Below are 19,500 nucleotides of genomic sequence, written 5' to 3' on the forward strand. Positions count from 1 at the left end.
GCCATAGGAGCCTTCCCTTTTCCTTGGTGGAGATGGGAGTCTTATGGCTTGTTAAGTTCTTGGCTTCCCTCTTGAAGCCAAGCCCATCCTTAATTGAGGGGTGTCTACCAACCGTGTAGGCATCCCTAGCAAATTTTAGTTTCTCAAAATTACTCTTGCTAGTCTTAAGTTGAGCATTAAGACTAGCTAATTCATCATTCAATTTTGAAATAGAAACTAAGTGTTCGCTACAAGCATTAATATCAATATCCTTACACCTAGTGCAAATTTCAACATATTCAACACAAGAGTTGGATTTATTTGCTTCTACTAGTTTAGCATTTAAATCATCGGTTATGCTCTTTAAGTTAGAAATAGAATCATGGCATGTTGATACTTCACAAGCAAGCATTTCATTCCTCTTAATTTCTAATGCAAGGGATTTTTGAGCCTCTACAAACTTATCATGTTCTTCATACAACAAATCCTCTTGCTTTTCTAAAAGTATATTCTTTTCATTCAAGGCATCAATTAATTCATTAATTTTGTCTATCTTAGATCTATCTAAGCCCTTGAACAAACATGAATAATCTACTTCATCCTCATCACTAGATTCGTCCTCACTTGAAGAAGCATAGGTAGAGTTGCGAGTACATACCTTCTTCTCCCTTGCCATAAGGCATGTGTGACGCTCGTTGGGGAAGAGGGTTGATTTGTTGAAGGCGGTGGCGGCGAGTCCTTCATTGTCGGAGTCGGAAGAGGAGCAATCCGAGTCCCACTCCTTGCCTAGATGCGCCTCGCCCTTTGCCTTCTTGTAATGCTTCTTCTTTTCCCTCTTGTTTCCCTTTTCCTGGTCACTATCATTATCGGGGCAGTTAGCGATAAAATGACCAATCTTACCGCACTTGAAGCATGAGCGCTTCCCCTTCGTCTTGGTCTTGCTTGGCTGCCCCTTGTGACCCTTTAGCACTGTCTTGAAGCGTTTGATGATGAGAGCCATCTCTTCATCATTAAGTCCGACCGCCTCAATTTGTGCCACCTTGCTAGGTAGCGCCTTCTTGCTTCTTGTTGCTTTGAGAGCAAAAGGTTGTAGTTCGTTGATCGGTCCATTCAAGGCGTCGTCCACGTACCTTGCCTCCTTGATCATCATTCGCCCGCTGACGAATTTTCCTAAGACTTCTTCGGGCGACATTTTGGTGTACCTGGGATTCTCACGAATATTATTCACCAAATGAGGATCAAGAACGGTAAAGGACCTTAGCATTAGTCGGACGACGTCGTGGTCCGTCCATCGCGTGCTTCCGTAGCTCCTTATTTTGTTGATAAGGGTCTTGAGCCGGTTGTATGTTTGAGTTGGCTCCTCGCCCCTTATCATCGCGAACCGTCCAAGCTCGCCCTCCACCAACTCCATTTTGGTGAGCAAGGTAGCGTCATTTCCCTCATGAGAGATCTTGAGGGTATCCCAGATTTGCTTGGCGTTATCCAAGCCACTCACTTTGTTATATTCATCCCTGCACAATGAAGCTAAAAGAACAGTAGTAGCTTGTGCATTCTTATGGATTTGCTCATTAATGAATATAGGACTATCCGAACTATTAAAGTGCATTCCACTATCTACAATCTCCCATATACTAGGATGGAGAGAGAATAGGTGACTACGCATTTTGTGGCTCCAAAATCCGTAGTCCTCCCCATCAAAGTGTGGGGGCTTGCCGAGTGGAATGGAAAGCAAATGTGAATTTGAACTTTGCGGAATACGAGAGTAGTCAAAGGAAAAGTTAGAATTAACCGGTTTCCTTTGCTCGTAGTCGTTGTGGTCGTCGTCCTTTTGGGAAGAAGTAGACTCATCACTGTCGTCGTAGTAGACGATCTCCTTGATGCGCCTCGTCTTCTTCTTCTTCCCTTCCTTTCGTCTATGACCCGAGCCGGAGTCGGTAGGCTTGTCATCTTTGAGCTCATTGACGAAGGACTCCTTCTCCTTATCGTTGATCACGATTCCCTTCCCCTTAGGATCCATCTCTTCGGGCGGCTAGTCCCTTTCTCGAAGAGAACGCCTCTGATACCAATTGAGAGCACCTAGAGGGGGGGGGTGAATAGGTGATCCTGTAAAACTTAAACTTATAGCCACAAAAACTTGTTAAGTGTTAGCACAATTATTGCCAAGTGGCTAGAGAGGAGTCTCAACAAAACACAATACCACAAGAGATCAAACACAGAGATGACACAGTGGTTTATCCCGTGGTTCGGCCAAGACCAACGCTTGCCTACTCCACGTTGTGGCGTCCCAACGGACGAGGGTTGCAATCAACCCCTCTCAAGCGGTCCAAAGACCAACTTGAATACCACGGTGTTTTGCTTTGCCTTTCAATATCCCGCTTGCGAGGAATCTCCACAACTTGGAGTCTCTCGCCCTTACACTTGAGATTCACAAAGAAATACAGAGTAAGGGAGGGAATGAGCAACACACACAAGACTTCAAAAGATCAGAGCAACACGCACACAAGCAGCAACAAAAGCTCGCAACACACTCAAAGAGTTCACAACTTCACAAGAGCTCTATATGCTATCACAATGAAACGAATGCGCGAGATCGATGTCTTGGTGCTTAGAGATGTTGTAGGAATGCTTGGTGTTCTCCTCCATGTGCCTAGGGGTCCCTTTTATAGCCCCAAGGCAGCTAGGAGCCGTTGAGAACAAATCTGGAAGGCCATCCTTGCCTTCTGTCGTCGGGCGCACCGGACAGTCCGGTGCACACCGGACACTGTCCGGTGCCCGATTTATTTCCATAAACAGCGCAGCCGACCGTTGCTGATCGTTGAAGATCTGGGAGCCGTTGGCGCACCGGACATGTCCGGTGCACACCGGACAGTCCGGTGCCCCCTTCCGACCGTTGGCTCGGCCACGTGTCTCGCGCAGATCGCGCGGCCGACCGTTGGCCTGGCCGACCGTTGGCTCACCGGACAGTCCGGTGAATTTTAGCCGTACGCCGTCGGCAATTTCCCGAGAGCGGCCTCTTCGCCCGAGGTAGCCTGGCGCACCGGACACTGTCCGGTGCACCACCGGATAGTCCGGTGCCCCAGACCGAAGCAGCCTTTTGGCTGTACACAGCCAACTCTTTTCTTTTCTTCTTCTCTCTGTTTCTAACACTTAGACAAGTATATTAGTACACAAAACCAATGTACTAAGGCTTAGAAACATACCTTTACTCATGATTTGCACTTTGTTCATCCATGGGCATAAGTTCACATTTAAGCACTTGTGTTTGCACTCAATCACCAAAATACTTAGAAATGGCCCAAGGGCACATTTCCCTTTCAAATATGTCATCAACGTATAAACACATGATGACACCTTTGCCCCCAGAGAAGCGATAATACACACACTTGTCGGCTTCGTTTACACAAAACCCGGCAGTGGTCAGAGTATTATTAAACTTCTCATGCCATTGTCTGGGAGCTTGTTTAAGACCGTATAAGGATTTAATCAAGCGACACACTTTGCTCTCTTGACCTTTAACCACAAATCCTTCTGGTTGCTGCATATAAATTTCCTCTTCCAGCTCTCCATTTAGGAATGCTGTCTTTACGTCCATTTGATGGACAAGAAGTTTATAAGCAGCTGCCAGTGCTAAAAGCACACGAATTGTGGGCAATCGAGCCACCGGAGAATAAGTATCAAAATAATCCTCCTCTTTCTTTTGAGTAAAACCCTTAGCCACAAGACGGGCCTTGTACTTTTCAATAGTACCATCGGGTCTCCTCTTCCTCCTAAAGATCCATTTACAGCCCACAGGCTTGCAACCAGCTGGGAGATCAGTTATCTCCCAAGTTCCGTTCGAGATGATTGAATCCATCTCGCTACGGACAGCCTCCCTCCAGTACTCTGCATCCGGAGATGTATATGCCTCTGTGAGGGAGCGTGGTTCTTCATCCACTAGATAAATAATATAATCATCACCCAGAGACTTTTCAGTCCTTTGTCTCTTACTCCTCCTTAACTCCAAATCTGGAGTCTGGTCATGGACACTCGAGGGCAGAGAATATGTTCGAGATGGACCATCTGGGGCTACTACTTCCTTATCCCGCATAGGAAAGATGCTCTCAAAGAATGTCACATCCCGAGACTCCATTATTACATTTACAGCGATTTCGCTTGTCTCGGAATGGACCACTAGAAATCTATAAGCTGCACTGTTATGTGCATAACCCAAGAAGACACAATCTACGGTCTTAGGGTCTAGCTTTCTCTTCTTCGGCAACGGGACATTCACCTTTGCAAGGCAACCCCAAGTCCGAAGATGCGAAAGATATGGCTTCCTTCCTTTAAATCCTTCATAGGGTGTGGCCTCACGGTTGCGAGGCGGCACCCTGTTCAGGACATAGCATACTGTGAGTACTGCCTCGCCCCACCATATGTCAGGCATCCCCGAACTTTGCAACAAAGCATTAGCTAAGTCACACACCGTTCGGTTCTTCCTTTCAGCTACCCCATTTGACTGAGGTGAATATGGAGCAGTGGTTTCATGAATGATTCCACACTCTTTGCAGTACTCATCAAAAAGGTTGGAAAGGTATTCACCTCCTCTATCAAACCGTAACCTTTTAATTTTCTTGTCTAACTGGTTTTCAACTTCAGTCTTATAGATCTTAAAGTGTTCTAGTGCCTCATCTTTAGTTCTGAGTAAGTAAATATAACAGAACCTGGTAGCATCATCTATCAAGGTAAGAAAGTATCTTTTACCGCCTTTTGTGATTATACCATTCATCTCACAGATATCTGAGTGAATTAATTCTAAAGGAGTGGTACTTCTGCCTTCAACCGTATGAAACGGTTTTCTAGGCTGCTTAGCTTGCACACAAATACCACATTTTACACCTTTAACATGTTTATATTCAGGAATTAAAGACATGTCACTTAATCTCTTAATGGCCTCAAAATTCACATGACACAAACGGGAATGCCATGTATTATTAATGGAATCGTTATTACAGACCACATTAACATGGTAAGAAGAATGATTATTCAAAACAGAAAGACGGAACAAACCGCCTGACTCATATGACTTTCCAACAAAAGTACCAAACTTAGACAGGACAACTTTATTAGACTCAAACACTAATTTGAGACCCTGTCGACATAGCAGCGACACTGATATGAGGTTCCGGCTCATCGATGGCACATAGAGTACGTCCTTCAGAACGAGCGTCTTTCCTGAAGTTAACTTCAGGTAGACCTGTCCAGTACCTCGAACTGCTGCCGGAACACCATTTCCCATCAAGACTGGTGCGCTGTTGTATCCCTGGAATGAAGAGAACATAGATCGATCAGCACAAATATGAACAGTAGCACCGGAATCCATCCACCAGTCATCTGATGGACTTGCCATAAAGGCCTGAGGTGCATACCCTGGGGTGGAATTAACCACCACGTTCCCTTCTTTGCGCTGAGGTGGAGGACCTTTTCCCTTCCTAAGTTTGCACCTCCGAGCTGTATGCCCGGAGACACCACAAACGTAGCAGATAAAGTCCTCCTTTTTCTTCTTCATCTTTTTGGACTTAGGTTGGTTCAGATTCTTCTGTGGAGAGTTCTTCTTCTTCTTCTGGAATTTTCTATCTCCACCCTTCTCAACAACGTGAGCCTGGAGTTGCTGGGATGGCTTGTTACTGGACCTTGCACGCTCTTCCACATTTATCGCAACTGACAACTCAGTGAGAGTCATTTGCTTCTTCATGTGACGGCGTGAAGTCACAAAGTCTCACCAAGAAGGCGGGAGCTTTGCCAGTATTGCATTCACCTGAAAACTGTCTGGTAGGACACAACCATATTGGACCAAGTCCCTAACAAGGAGTTGAATCTCCTGTAGCTGCTCCATAACAGACCTTCCCTCAACCATTTTATAGTTAAGGTAGTTTTCCGTTGTGAATGACTCATTGCCATTGTCAACTTCAGAGAACTCGTTCTCAAGTTCAGTCCATAGACCCTTAGCGGAGGTAAAACCAGAGTACACGTCAAATAAGCGGTTCGACAAGACGTTCAGCAGACGAGACAAGCATGCCTCATTGGCTTCATCCCACTTGGCCTTCTCCGCTAGTGCGGCGGCTTTCGCTGCATCATCAGAATCATCTGATGTAGCCTGGGGAACAGCCGACGTCACTACCCAAAATAATTTTAGGTCAGTGAGCCACATGCGAGTCTTAATCTGCCAGCGTTTAAAGCTTGCGCCGTCGAACGCTTCAGGCTTAATGACATCAGAATTGGAGGCCATAATAGGAATTGGTTTTCTGGATTGTTGTAAATTTAGAGAAATAAGTGACATGCTTTCTACATATTTAAATAGATTAAATATTCTAATTCCGAATAAAACAAGCATATAACTCAGATAAATGCCATATATAATTATTGCAGCAATGAACAGTAGCAATTTGAGAACATGTAAACATGTAAAATAGCATCTCAGGTCCATTTTATAATTAAACATGGCTTGCAGATGAAGAAGGCAGATTAAAGAAATAAACATAATTGTTTATCTTAAATTATTGCTCTCAAAGTAGCGGGTTGCTGTAATAAACAGCCCTCCAACGCTAAAAGGTGATCAGAGATCCTCGACTAACGTGACAGTCCTATCTTACCAAATAAGGGTTTTAGATCAGATGTAATAAGCCTAATAATCAAATATAAATACTGATAGTAAGGAGTTGTGTATTAAATAAATTAACAGAATTTAACACAGGTAACCAGCCTCAACAAAGAGAGATTTAATTAGGCACAAATAATATCAATGCTGAAAATGATAATACACTAAAACCCAGACTGTCACGTTGTCTCACTACACCGCTATCATCATCGAGCAATTAAATCCGCCCACAACAGTGCAATCACACCCAAGTATTTAATACTAGCAGATTTCACAAAAATTAAACAGTAAATAAAGTGAGGCAACGAATAACTCACAGCACGTAGATTGTCTACGTGGGAAGACCAGCTCAGCGAACACAAGGTTCTGTCCCAGAAAACCAATTCCGCCGCCCACGTCCGGGCCTGCACGGCGGGAGGTTGACGGAGATACTAGAGCCGCTGCCGGAGCCGAGGGAGACGTCCACGACACCTGCCCGAGAAGACGAACACCGCGCAGCAGGGAGCCCAGGCACCAGGCCACGGTGGACAAAGATCAGAACAGACAGAGCACCACACAGGCGCACTATAAATCAACGGGGCACAGGAGAACCTCGCTGCACAAGAACAGCACCACCTCTACCAGCTTCCAATCACCACTAGCGATTAACCACAGGAACACTAGGGACCAAATGGATCGAGGAGATTGGAACAACAAGCAGCCGACTGGAACAACCAGCAGCCGATAAAAGCAGAGATGAGCAGAGAACCTCTCCAAAGCCAGGGATGCGTTTTCCCTTCTTAAGAAGACGCCCGCACAGGTAGTTACGCAGAACCCGGCGGCAAACAAATCGCTGATCTGTTATCAGCCGCCGCCAGCCTGCGCTACTCCTTCCCTACTACCGTCCTCTGCCTTGCGCTCCTCTCTGAGCCCTAGCCACCTTGCCAGCGCTTGCCTGCCGGCTGGGCTGCTCGGCCGTGGGCCTGATAGCGGCCCAGCTCGGGTGGCCTCCCTTTTTTTAATAAAGTGAAAAACACAAAACGGACAGCAACTTTTACTTCACTTTGATTTCGCAACGGCTAGCCTTTTCTGTTTACCTTCTCCTAGTTGTTTTTTTTTCTCCAGCCATATCGTAGATCTGTTGGTCAATGGTCAAGGACGCCATGCCAGCTTTCCGTAGCTGGAAAAAGGTGGGCTAGTAAAAGATTTCGTATTATACGATGTGATTAGCTTGCGAACGGCCAGTTTGTCCCCGTGGAGCTGATATTGCTTGCTCGGGGTGCGCGGGAGTTTGACAGCGTTGTTTAGACATGACGTGCACTTCCCAAAACTAGCATAATCGCCAGTGGTCGATGAACGATGACCATGGCCGATCAGCTGAGAGCTGACTCGGCGTCGTCCACCTGGAAGCGGACGCAGCACCGACCCCGCAGAGCAGACTCCCAACCCACACATCGAGACCACAGACCAGTGGCAGCGACCCAAGCCAAGCACAAAAGTACCGCGCGACAAGACGGCAAGCGGACAAGTTCCCCGGAAATTTTTTTAAAAAAGCGTGAGAAATTCGTTAAAAATCCTCCCGGTCGGCCACTTTTATTACCACCAGCAGCAGCGGCAAGTCGTCGCTCCCCCCTCATCACCTCCACTCCAAACAAACAAGGGACGGTGAGCGAGGAACCCCACCCCACGTCGCCCTCCCCCCACCTTTCTCTCTAGTCTCTAGTTTCTAGTCTCTACCCCCAGGCCCCAGACTCCTGCCTCTTCTCTCTCTCGCCCACCCGCCCCGGCCCCAATGTCGCCGCCCCTCGAGCCCCACGACTACATCGGCCTCTCCGCCGCCGCCGCCGCGGCGCCGCCGACACCGACCTCCTCCTCGTCGTCCTCGTCCTCGCCGGCGCCCCGCCTCACCCTCCGCCTCGGCCTGCCGGGCTCCGAGTCCCCCGACCGCGACCGCGACCGGGACCGCTGCGAGGACGTCGCCGCCGCGCTCTCCCTCGGCCCGCTGCCTGCTACCCCCAAGGCGCCCGCTGCCGTCTCCGCCAAGCGCGCCTTCCCGGACCCCGCCCAGCGCCCCGGCGCTGCCAAGGCTAGCGACGACAAGCAGGCGTCCCCCGCCGCCCCGCCGGCCGCCAAGTAAGACCCCGCCGCTCCGATTCGCCGCAGGCGTTACCCGCAGCCGGACGCCGCCGGGCTGACCGACGCGTTGCTGTCGATCCGTGCAGGGCGCAGGTGGTGGGATGGCCGCCCGTGCGGAACTACCGGAAGAACACCCTCGCCGCGAGCGCCTCCAGGAGCAAGGCGCCGGCGGCGGAGGACGCCGCGTCTGCGGCCCGGCCCATGTACGTGAAGGTGAGCATGGATGGCGCGCCCTACCTCAGGAAGGTGGACATCAAGATGTACTCCAGCTACGAGGACCTCTCCGTGGCGCTCCAGAAGATGTTCAGCTGCTTCATCGCTGGTGAGTGGTGTTCGGTTCTACGCTTCTGTGTGATGCGTTCCCCTCTTCCTCTTGTAATTACACAAGTGCTGCGGCGTTCACTGCCATTTCTTGAAGCGTATGGATTGGATCCGTTGCTATAAGTCCTTTGCGATGTACTGGATTTACTCCTAAAGCGTAGGATGAGCTTGAGTCCAATAAAAGTTGCTTTCTTGAATCAAAGATTCGTAAGACTCGCAGGAAGATAGCATTCATACAGCGATGCGTTGTGCTTGTGCATATATGATCCTAAACCTAATACAAGCACTAAGCGCAATACAGACATACAGTCATTTTGTGCACGTGGAGAAATTTCTGCTTTATCATGCCACAATAAGTGCAATGGTCCTTGGCTCCACCGCTCAATTTTAATCAAAGTTCCATGGAGCTTTACTAACGGATGAATAATTGGGAGTTTGGGACACGCTCTTGCCCTAACAAATAACGATTAATGTGAGAGCAGAAAGTAAATACCTTACAAATCACTGAACACATTTTTTTTCATAGTATGACATTTTTCTCACAAGAATATGTATTTACCCTGTGATTTTAAAGGTCAAAGTGGCCTGCATAAATCATCGAGCAAAGACAGGCTGACTAATGGCTCGAAGGTGGATGCCCTCAAAGACCAGGAGTATGTACTTACATATGAGGATAAGGATGCAGACTGGATGCTTGTCGGTGATCTTCCCTGGGAGTAAGTACCTTACAATGTCATATATTACTTTTAATGTTGTGAGCGTAGAATATAGTTGGATGTTGTTTGGTTCATCTGTTGTTTTTTTATCAGCAGTTATTAAGAAGATATTACATGATTATGAAAAGAATATCATATGCATTATTTTCCCCTTTGCGAATGCATTACCTCATTACCTTAGCTCACTATCTCAATAGTGTTGGATTTTTGTCAACCAGCTATGGTGACATGCAAATAACAGAAGGATGAAAAGAAAAAAAATGTACTTGTGGCGCAGGTATTAAACATATTTGTTATATTGTTATATAATTCGGTAAACTGATTACCCCGTAAGAAAAAAAATGTAAAATGTACTTGTGGTGCAGGTACTAAACGCATTTGTTATATAATTCGGTAAACTGATTACCCCGTATAAGTTTCATATACAATTCGGTAAACTGATTACCCCGTATCAGTTTTATATCTGTACAAGTTACCACTCAAGATGCAAGTGCTGATCTTATTTGTTCCTTTTCAGTTATTTTACCTCTATCTGCCGGAAGCTCAAAATCATGAGGGGCTCTGATGCTGTTGGAATAGGTATGTACCATGTGTAACAATAGATCTAGAAATTCTGCATCTATTCTGTGCATATGTTACAGCCTCACAGGATATGAATTTATTAATTCCCAAGCACTAATATTTGCTGTTAACTTATACTATACAGAGGGTATGTTTCTCATTGTTTGCATAAGGTTGTCTTGCCTGCGCTTTGTAAATAAGTTAGGCAAAGTATTGAAGCATTAGCTGCAACTCTATCCTGGCTGTGAACGGATTGTAGCTTACATGCATAGACCATTTCTCGTGACTGATAACAGAACACAAACCTAAGGGAATGATAAGATGACTAAAATATTGGTTGGAAGAAACAGTTGCTGTTTTGCTGCTCGAATCTGAAACTTGATTTTGGAAGGTGCCTTTCCTTGTTGTGTGCAACTAAGACCCACAGACTATCGCATTGGATCCTTTATTTTGAAATTTGGTGCACTGTTTAATTTAGCTATAATATTTATTGTATGATTCTGAACCATGTCCATCTGCGTGCAGCTCCAAGAACCATAGAGCAGACAGGTCAGAACAAATAAGCTTGGTCTTTGCCTGCACCCACGCAAGAAATCTGAGCTAGCTGGAAGGCCATGTTGAAGGCTTAAATAGTTGCTCGGAATTATCAAAAGTCGTCAAATGTTAGTGTAGTTTCCACGTGTTCTTGAGACGTGTGTATTTGTATGTCTGTGATGTGATCCGTCAGATCTGTTCTTGTGCCCTTCAAAGGCCAAATCAGGGAGCTCTCTGCTTCCTGTGTATGCTTGCTTTTTCCAGTATTCCCTGTTATTCTACTATGAAATCATCCATCGTGCCACAAAGAACTGATGGTTCCTGATGTCAAGAAAGCTGTCCGAATTGTCTTCTTTTTACAGGAGAAATTGGTGCTGCACTCAGCTTCCTGCCAGATTAACCTTAGTACTAACAGTGCATTTTACACAGAACTGGGGGTCTCTGGGATCTCTGGGCTCCTGTTCTGCTTCCTCCGGACTCCGGAGCATCAAAACGGGCACTGCTGTCACTGAAGAAATTGTAGAATCGGCTGTTCCTGGGAACTCTGGGCTCGTACTGTTCTGCTTTCTCCCCAGCATCGGGAGGGTCCTTGCTGTCAGTGAAGATTTCCCCTGTCGTCGTGGCCGCGTCAACGCTCTCGCCGTCGGCCTTCTGGATGGAAACGGTTTTGAAAATTTCCGGTATTCTAAAAACCGATTTTTTGTTTTTTTTTTTCAGAAACAAAATTGATTTTCAGAAATTTCTATCGAAATCGGTATCTATACCCCAATCCAACTTAATACATGTGGATTAAGGTGAATAAGACATTAGACATGAATAGATATCGAAGCAATATAAGTCTCAACTGTGGTTATGGGCCATGGCGTTTCAGAATAGATGCTGAATTTGTTGAGACAGTGAAAACGAAAGCATGCTAGAGTGGTTGCAAATTTATTAATAAAAATGTTTCTTAAAATTCCAGGTGTGAATTATAAGCGGTGTAAGCACACATTTGAATCGGTAATATTTCATATGACAAGAGAAGCTCACCGTCATCTCGAAAGTTACCGTAAAGAAGAGGGCTGATGGTGACAGACTTCAAAAAGACTAGTTAAGAAGGGAAAAAAACTGATTTGTTGAAGTTCACTCGAGCGACGAGGAAGAGAAAACTTCGCTTCCAGGGCGATCAGATAAGGGTGTCGCTTCAGGGATGCCCGAGAGCCTTGCAACGGCTCGTGAGTTTATTAGATCTTTGGAAGAGGGCGAAGTGGTGACATACCTTCGCAAGATCTTGGTGTCTCGCAGAAGGGCGAGGATATGGCTTCGCAGTAAAGTGAAATGTTTGTTGAGAGTTGAGACTGATGCTGGTGTGGGATGTGCAAGCAATCCACTTGTTGAAGCTGGGGTGCCCACCGTTGAAGCCCCTTGTAAGGGATTCTAGCTAGCCCCTATGAATCCCCTCCGCTTCACTTGCTCTCAAACAAGCGCTCAGGGAAGGCTAAAGTATGTAAATGCACCATATTTGTTACTATGAAATTTGATGATGATAATGATGATGTTTTTGATGAGGAGACCAAAGAGAAAAGAGTTGCACGTTCGAATAAAAGTACTACTGATATTAGCACTGATGGTCTAGTATCTAGCATCTTGATTAAGGTGTAACTTTTGGTGACTGCTATTTTTTTTGTGTTAGATGAAGTATAATAGAGATTCTACTCATGCGAAGTCGACTCATGAGTAGAGGTTGGTAAAAGGAGAGCACCGTAGATGTTGGTAAAATGAAGGAGGTGATCAAGAAGCCCTCTACTCACGCGGAGATCTCTATAGATACTCGCACCAAAGTAACTATGAAGATTAAGGTTGATGCATACCAAAGGTGCCTACACTTCTATCAGGATGAAGTTGTATATCTTTGGATGCTTTTAAATTTATTAGTATTGGGTTAGACAAACTTCAGGTGCTACCAAAGCTTTCGATGTTAAAGTTGTCCAAGTGCATTGATGACATTTTTTTTGCAGTTCAGAAGGCACAGGCAGAGCTTTATGAGAAGTCGAATCTTAAGCAAGCTAATGTGTCTATCGCCATAGCGTATAAGGTGAGTTTTGCTCTATTTTAATTTGTCTTTCAATGTTGTATTTTCACTTATATTTGCTTTTATTTAGAATAACTTGCTTATGCGAGGAATACAGAGGTCAACTGAATCGAACATTGAGGATTTGCTGCGGTGTGAAAAGAAGATATCGGAGGAAATCACTTCAATGAAGGCTCAACTTGTTGAAAAGGAAAAAGGAAAGTATTTCATGCGTGCAAGTGCAAACCTTACACATGGTTGAGTCTTTGCTTCTCGGAATCTCCATCGATATAGAGCTAAAAGATAAATAATATGCAAAAATAAAAAAAATTGGATTTAGATGAAAAAGAAAGGAAAGTTTTGAAGAAGAGATTGAATGAAAAAGAATAATTACTTTCTTCGCTCGGATGATCTCTTATGGAAACTTAACAAAGATTGCTACGATAAATTTGGTGCTAGATCCGAAGGCGCTTTTGCTAGGAGAAGGAAGATTCTAGCTTGTTCAGTATGAAAATCTGACAACCGTACTCTAGAGTAGTGCCGATCTAAGTTGTATATATTTAACTCGTGCTTTGTTTCATTTGATCAAGGAAGCCAACGATCCGTTATATGCGAAGCTATTGGATGATAAATATAAATTTTCTCACGTTAAATCTCTTAACAAACACTACCGAAATCCGGCTCTTTGTCGAGTACACGTCGCTTTTCTCAGACTTCTTTATCGAGTGTCAGAGTTTGTCGAGTACATCAGTCACTCGGTAAAGCAGCTGTGTGCGGTAGTGAGAGTTTATGCGGTAGACTAACGAGGTAGAGAAAAATATTCTCATCAATATTAGTATAGAGGTGAACAAAAGCTTATTTTTGCCAAATCTAAATTAGGAATACAAAAAATGAGGGTTTTGTTCTTTGATTTACTTATTGTTTTGTGAAAGGACCAGCGAGGGGGTGAATTATAACTTTTATTGTGCACACTAATCTAGGCTAATAATTAATCTCTAGAACAAAACCTACGCAAATTAAATAAATAAGCAATAATGTGCACGATAATTTTGTTCCAAGTGTTATTATCTCTACCTCAAAAGAATTTATGCAACCTAAGTTCCAATCCTATATTCTAAACTAAGAATAGTAAAAAATTTGCAACTTAAGTAATTTATGTAAATGTGGAAGCTTAAAGAAAAAAGTATAGATTGCAAACTCCCATCGACGTGCCAATATTTTTAACGAGATATCTAGAACCGCACAAGGTTCTAACTAACCATCGTTGGTGCCCCAACGCAAAGAAAGTCCACGCGAGGGCTAAGCACCCCGGAAAGGTAACTCCGTAGAGAGTCGTGAGTCTTCTCTACACACAAGGTGGTGCTCCACTTCTGGTCTCCTCTCGGACGCCCCCGTCGTCTTCACTACCGAGCCTTCGTCCGAAACGCCACGACCCTCGTTCCCTCTGCCTACACAGTGGTGGCCACACCACAAACACGGTTGATGTGGTCATGCAAACTCCCGCCCACTCGCTACAAATACAATGGCTCGCTCAAGAGACAAGGGGTTTGTGGGGTTTTCTAACCTCAATCAATCAACTAGGAACAAATCTAGAGCAAGCGCTAAAGCGGTCCAACTTAGATAAGCACTTCATAAAGCGCCTACGCTAATCACTGAGTGATTCTTTTAAGCACTTAGGTGTAGGGAATTAATAGAAATGTGTCTCTACACTTTAGTGTTCTTGAGCTCTCCACACTTGAGAATGACCGGTTGGAGTGGTATATATAGAGCCCCCATCCAAATAAAGTCGTTGGAGGTGTGTAGCCTATCTGTGTTGCACCAGACCGGTCTGGTGCACCACCGAACCTGGTCCGGTGCCCTCCACGTCAAGTGGTCGTTGAACGTCTGACAATTCTCTGCAACAGTGCAGAGGTCATGTGCGCCACCGGATCGATCCGTGGACCGTCATGTTAGTCAACCGTTGGAAACTAGCCATAGGACCATAGTCCGGTGCTCTACCGGACCGGTCTGATCCGTCAGCTGGCCGAGAGCCAAAAGAAATGCTCTCTATGCACACGGTTCAGTGCACCACCAGATCGGTCCAGTGTGCCAGCTAACATCTCATTTCTTGATTCTTGATTCTTCTTTGCTTTAGCTCTTTTGCTCTTGTGTCTTGGACTTGTGCTGAATATCTATAAGTCTTCTTAGGGTCTTTTTAAGTGTTGCTTTCTCAGAGTCTTAGTCTAAGTCATTTGTATCATGTGAACTACAAAATATAAACACATGCAAATATATTAGTACATAAGTTATATTGATCATCAAACATCAAAATCACTTAGTCAAATGGATTGGGTCCATCTTTCTTACATTTTATTATATGACTTGCTGTCATTTGCTGATGTTTTTACAGTAGTTTGAGGGGGAGTTGACGGTGGCCAAGACTTGGCAGAAGGAGGCATATGGCTCTCGAAGCATAGCAGCACCTTCCGTAGGTTCCTCCTTTCGGGCCTGTGTAGGATGACAAAGGGATTACGCTTCTCTTGACAAGAGAAACTTTTGCTGTTAGTCCTCCAGAATATGTTGGAATAATATGTTTAAAATTCAGCACATTTTTGTTTGATCCTTATTGCTCATGTATTTTTAGATTCGAAATGATTTACTTGTGTGTTGGTGTAGACAAAATTTTCTTAGATTGCTGCAAAGATATTTTTTTTTGCTTTTAGCGAAGCTTGGAACTGGCGCGATCGTGTTGTCGATGTCAGGTATAAAATCAACATAGGTAAAAGTTTTTTTTTTGTCGTTTCAACGGTGACGAACTTCAATAATTTTCTTCATCTTATTTGGAGTCGAAAAATTCAAGCAATATTATCCTTCTTATGCCATATTGTTTTCCCTCCAGAGAGCCATATAGAGGGTTATTTGCTTGTTGCAATATATACTTGTCTATGAATTTTCATTAAATCAAATGTTGATGCGAATATGATGTTCGTGGAGCTCTCTCTCTCTCTCGATTAATACTTTGAAGACTGTCTATTCTTTTTTAGTTGAACACATTCTTTAGAGAATGTTATTGGCAAGTGAGATCACCTTGTCTTCTTATATGTATCCTTTTATGTGTAGCTCAATTGTTATTGCATCCAAACATGGGTAATCTTTTAGTTAAAGATCTTTAGAGAATGTTATTGGAAGGCCATCTTATCTTTTTATACGGATATCTACTTGATGATATTTACTCCAGAAAATACTTCCTAAAGTAAGCCATCATACCATCGTACAATTACTACTACTACTGACCTCAAGAAACACAATTGGGTAGGTACGACCCTCGAGAAACTACCACAACTAGGTCCCTTGAGAACGCAGGATTGACAAAATATAAGAATAGAAAAAAAACGTAGAAATAGAGTTATACGACACTTGCAATGCTATATAAATAAAAACACATGAAAGCATTTGGATGCAATGTAGGAATAACATATGAATAGAAGAGATAGGTATACACAAAGAAAAACCTCCAAGAGATTGGACCTAATGTTAGAAATTCTCCAAAATCTCACTACAATGGACTATTTTATAGGAATTTTATAAGATTTGTAGAAACTTAATCCTTTGTTTCAAAGGGTCATTAGGATATTTTTCTATAAAATTTTAATCCTCTAAAATTTGTCCACCTCTCCTTTGTTCCAAAGAGGCCTTCGACCACCTCCAAACGCTCCCCTCATGGCTCCCCCTAGATTTGGTGAGGATCCATGGGAGAGGAATCTCCTTGTTTTTCAAATTTGAATTGTAAGGGGATTCCTCCCCTATGGATCCTCTCGGGATTCTTGACCATCAAATCAGTCCTACAAGATTCAAGGCAGGAGACACCTCCTGCCTCCAACCGCCCCCCTCGAGAGCCTTCTTCGTGGGGTGAGAGAAATATTTTCCCTTGAGGGCTAGTTTAGAAACTCAAATCTCCTTCGAGATTGGAAAGGATTGGAGAGAAAATTAGTTCATTTCCATCTCAATCCCCTCCGATCCCGAAGGGGATTTGAGGCTCCCAAAGTAGCCCTTAGAGGAGGAGCTCTAATCTTCCCACTCTTCACTAATCAACGATAATAATTACACAATAGATTATTTTTAGATTTAATTAACATAATATTTATTACTGTACAAATATTTATAGTATTTTTAAACTTTCAAAAACTGATATATGAAAGTCAAATAGTTTAATTAAAAGATAGATGATGAGCTGAATAGAGAGAATGATAGAGGGAGTAGAGAAATAGGGGTGAGAATGATTGAGGACGAGATATTTAAATCTGAATAAAAAGTATAAATAGGAGATTTAAGAGGAGAAATTGCTGGAGTCAGCCTTACGAGTATACCATGTGAGAGGGTTATTTAATTATGTCAAGAAAGTCTTACGAGTATATATACCATGTTAGAGGGTTACTTTAAAAATATAGTTTCAAAAATGTAGTTTCATATCCATCCCTGTATTTGCATGCCTGTGTAAATTCGTACGCCTTATGTCTTGGTTTCACGATTACATCACCGTTGCAGCAATAGACACGGTTACTTCTAACGAATTCTTAATCTAAAATCTTCTTATTTCGTTCTTCCAAATAACAGACAAGAAACTATGGCTCTGTTTCCCAGGATTTGTCTGGGCAGGAAGGAACCCTGGATCTCACAGGAACTGATGGAACCGAACCCGAACATTCTTCTGTGAAGACTCACCCGTCCCGCCTTGATCAGGCGCGGCGGTGGCCGACTCGTCCTTCGCGAGCCCCGCCTCCGATTTGGACTCCGCCATGTTCAGTGTTAGCATGAGATGGGTGCCGCACTGAGGGCAGTGCATATCCGTCGTAGAAACCGGAGTGCTAGGGGAGCTGCTGCCGTCGGCCTTTCTCCTCTTGCGCACCGCCGCGGACGTCTCGGTGGAGACCTCCCCGATCTCCGTCTTTTCCTTGCGTCCGGGCGCCACCGCGGACCCGCCGGAGATCTCGTCGTTCGGCGCGCTATGGCGACTAGGTGCCGCCACCGTCGCGTCGCTGGATTCCACCTCGTCGGATTCCCTCTTGGGTCCCGATGCCGCCGCTAGTGACGCGTTGGAGCTGTCATCGTCGTCCAACGTCGCGTCGCTAGATTCGTCGTCGCAAGATTCATCGTCGTCTGCCTCCGCCTTCTGCCCGGGCGCCGTCGCGGCTTCGATGCCGCTTGGCTCGGGGTTGCGCGGGCTGCGGTACACCTTGCACAGGACGCGACTCCCGAGGGCGCCGTCCTCCTCCGGTTTCTGCCCGGCGGCGCCGTCCTCGACGAGGCGGAGCTCCATCATGAGCCAACCCGTGCGGACCCGCACGCCGCCATCCTTCTCGACGAAGGAGAAGCTCTGGCGATGCGCAATCTGGTGCATCCCGTTGGAGACCATGTACACGGGCCTAGCTTTCGCCTCGTTGTGCCAGCACCCGCCGCCGGTGGCCACGGTGCGCGTCTTCCGCGTCCCGTGGACGCTCTTGTGGCGCAGCGGGGTGTAGAAGTACCACGCCCGCTCGCCGTCCTGGGCCACCGCCGGCGCGAACTGACGGGTGAGGTAGTTGGGGTCAGCGGCGTACACGTCTGCGTCGTGGATGAACGCGCCGGTCTTGACGCCGGTCTCGACCCAGGGACGGAGATAGAAGTTGACGAGCTCGAGATCGCTGGGATGGGATTGGAAGGCCGGATACGGCGGCTTGAGGGCCGCCGACGGAGGGCGTGCCATGGCGAGGTTGCGGCGCGGTGGCGGCGGCGGCGGTGCTGGAGGGGGACAGGGACGAGAGAAGACTCCGAATTCGAGATGGAATAGGAACCTGAGGCATTGGGCACGGGGAACCGCCGCTTTACATGGCCATCGATTCACGCGTTTCCTTTTGCCGATCCCCAGGGTCGGTTCCAGGGCGGAGTCCGACTCGAAATTGGAGGGATGGGAAAAACCCGGATTTGACCCTATCTTGAATGTTCTAGAATATCATCGGTTTGGTTTGTCAGCCTGGTTTCAGTATTGATTCAGCGCCTAGTTTTTAAAAAACTGGTTAATAGAAATTGGCATACTTATAAATATGCTAGTTTATGCTCTAATTTCTAAAAACTGGATTCCTATTTTTAATGGTATGTTTGGTTTAGCTTTTGACTTTTAGTTTTGGTTTTTATCCTCTATAAGCCAAAAGTCAAACCAAAAGGTTGGATCTAAGAAACAGTTTTTTTTTCTAAAAGCTGACTTTCTCGTAGTAGAAAACTAAAAGCACTCTTGTATTTATTTTTAGTGGCTTTCGGATGAAACCGTGAAACCACGTATCACGTATCGAAGAACTAGTTTTAAACGCGCATATCTAGTTTTTTTCCCTATAAATCAGTTCCTGGAAATTGGAGATAGAAATTAGTTTTTAAAAACCGTGTGTTCGTTTCAAACAGGCCATAAACCCGCTTGAGGACTGGGTGTTGTTGGACACCAGATTAAAAAGCCCACTGGACTGGGTGCTGCTCAGACACCTGAACGAAGCCCATTGGCGTGTTCTACTCTTTTTCCATTCTAAATTTCTGCGTACAGGCCCACCAGGCCCGGTACGCAATTGAACAAAACTACGCTGGCT

General features: G+C 45.2%; 2 protein-coding genes across 4 annotated transcripts; one reads left to right on the top strand and one right to left on the bottom strand.

Annotated features, from left to right (window-relative positions):
- The first annotated feature begins 8,290 nt into the window (after positions 1 to 8,290).
- LOC100193994 (uncharacterized) lies at positions 8,291 to 11,242 on the top strand. 3 transcript variants are annotated; one of them, NR_159684.1, is made up of 7 exons: positions 8,338 to 8,725; positions 8,815 to 9,050; positions 9,624 to 9,765; positions 9,984 to 10,042; positions 10,131 to 10,197; positions 10,283 to 10,344; positions 10,852 to 11,189. NR_159684.1 is itself a non-coding variant. In NM_001367043.1 (5 exons), exons 1-5 carry the CDS (start codon positions 8,385 to 8,387, stop codon positions 10,887 to 10,889), a joined length of 819 nt encoding a protein of 272 aa, NP_001353972.1. In that variant the 5' UTR covers positions 8,291 to 8,384; the 3' UTR covers positions 10,890 to 11,185. The 3 variants fall into 3 exon arrangements, 1 of the variants encoding a protein (NP_001353972.1); NR_159683.1 differs by lacking the exon at positions 10,131 to 10,197 and having other exon boundaries at positions 8,291 to 8,725; positions 10,852 to 11,242; NM_001367043.1 differs by lacking the exons at positions 9,984 to 10,042; positions 10,131 to 10,197 and having other exon boundaries at positions 8,291 to 8,725; positions 10,852 to 11,185.
- Positions 11,243 to 17,332: 6,090 nt separating this feature from the next.
- On the bottom strand, positions 17,333 to 18,738 carry LOC100281294 (no apical meristem protein). The gene has a single exon (NM_001154212.3). It carries the CDS (start codon positions 18,630 to 18,632, stop codon positions 17,562 to 17,564), a length of 1,071 nt encoding a protein of 356 aa, NP_001147684.2. The 5' UTR covers positions 18,633 to 18,738; the 3' UTR covers positions 17,333 to 17,561.
- Positions 18,739 to 19,500: the final 762 nt, after the last annotated feature.

This window comes from Zea mays, chromosome 8 (assembly GCF_902167145.1).
Source record: "Zea mays cultivar B73 chromosome 8, Zm-B73-REFERENCE-NAM-5.0, whole genome shotgun sequence".
Lineage (NCBI taxonomy): Eukaryota > Viridiplantae > Streptophyta > Magnoliopsida > Poales > Poaceae > Zea > Zea mays.

What these genes read in the sequence shown, in the direction of transcription:
- LOC100193994 (NM_001367043.1), top strand. Translation starts at nt 8,385, where the DNA reads ATGTCGCCGCCCCTCGAGCCCCACGACTACATCGGCCTCTCCGCCGCC. An exon ending in GCCGCCCCGCCGGCCGCCAA is followed by an intron (nt 8,726 to 8,814) that starts GTAAGACCCCGC and finishes CGATCCGTGCAG; the next exon opens with GGCGCAGGTGGTGGGATGGC. An exon ending in CTCTGATGCTGTTGGAATAG is followed by an intron (nt 10,345 to 10,851) that starts GTATGTACCATG and finishes ATCTGCGTGCAG; the next exon opens with CTCCAAGAACCATAGAGCAG.
- LOC100281294 (NM_001154212.3), bottom strand. Translation starts at nt 18,632, where the DNA reads ATGGCACGCCCTCCGTCGGCGGCCCTCAAGCCGCCGTATCCGGCCTTC.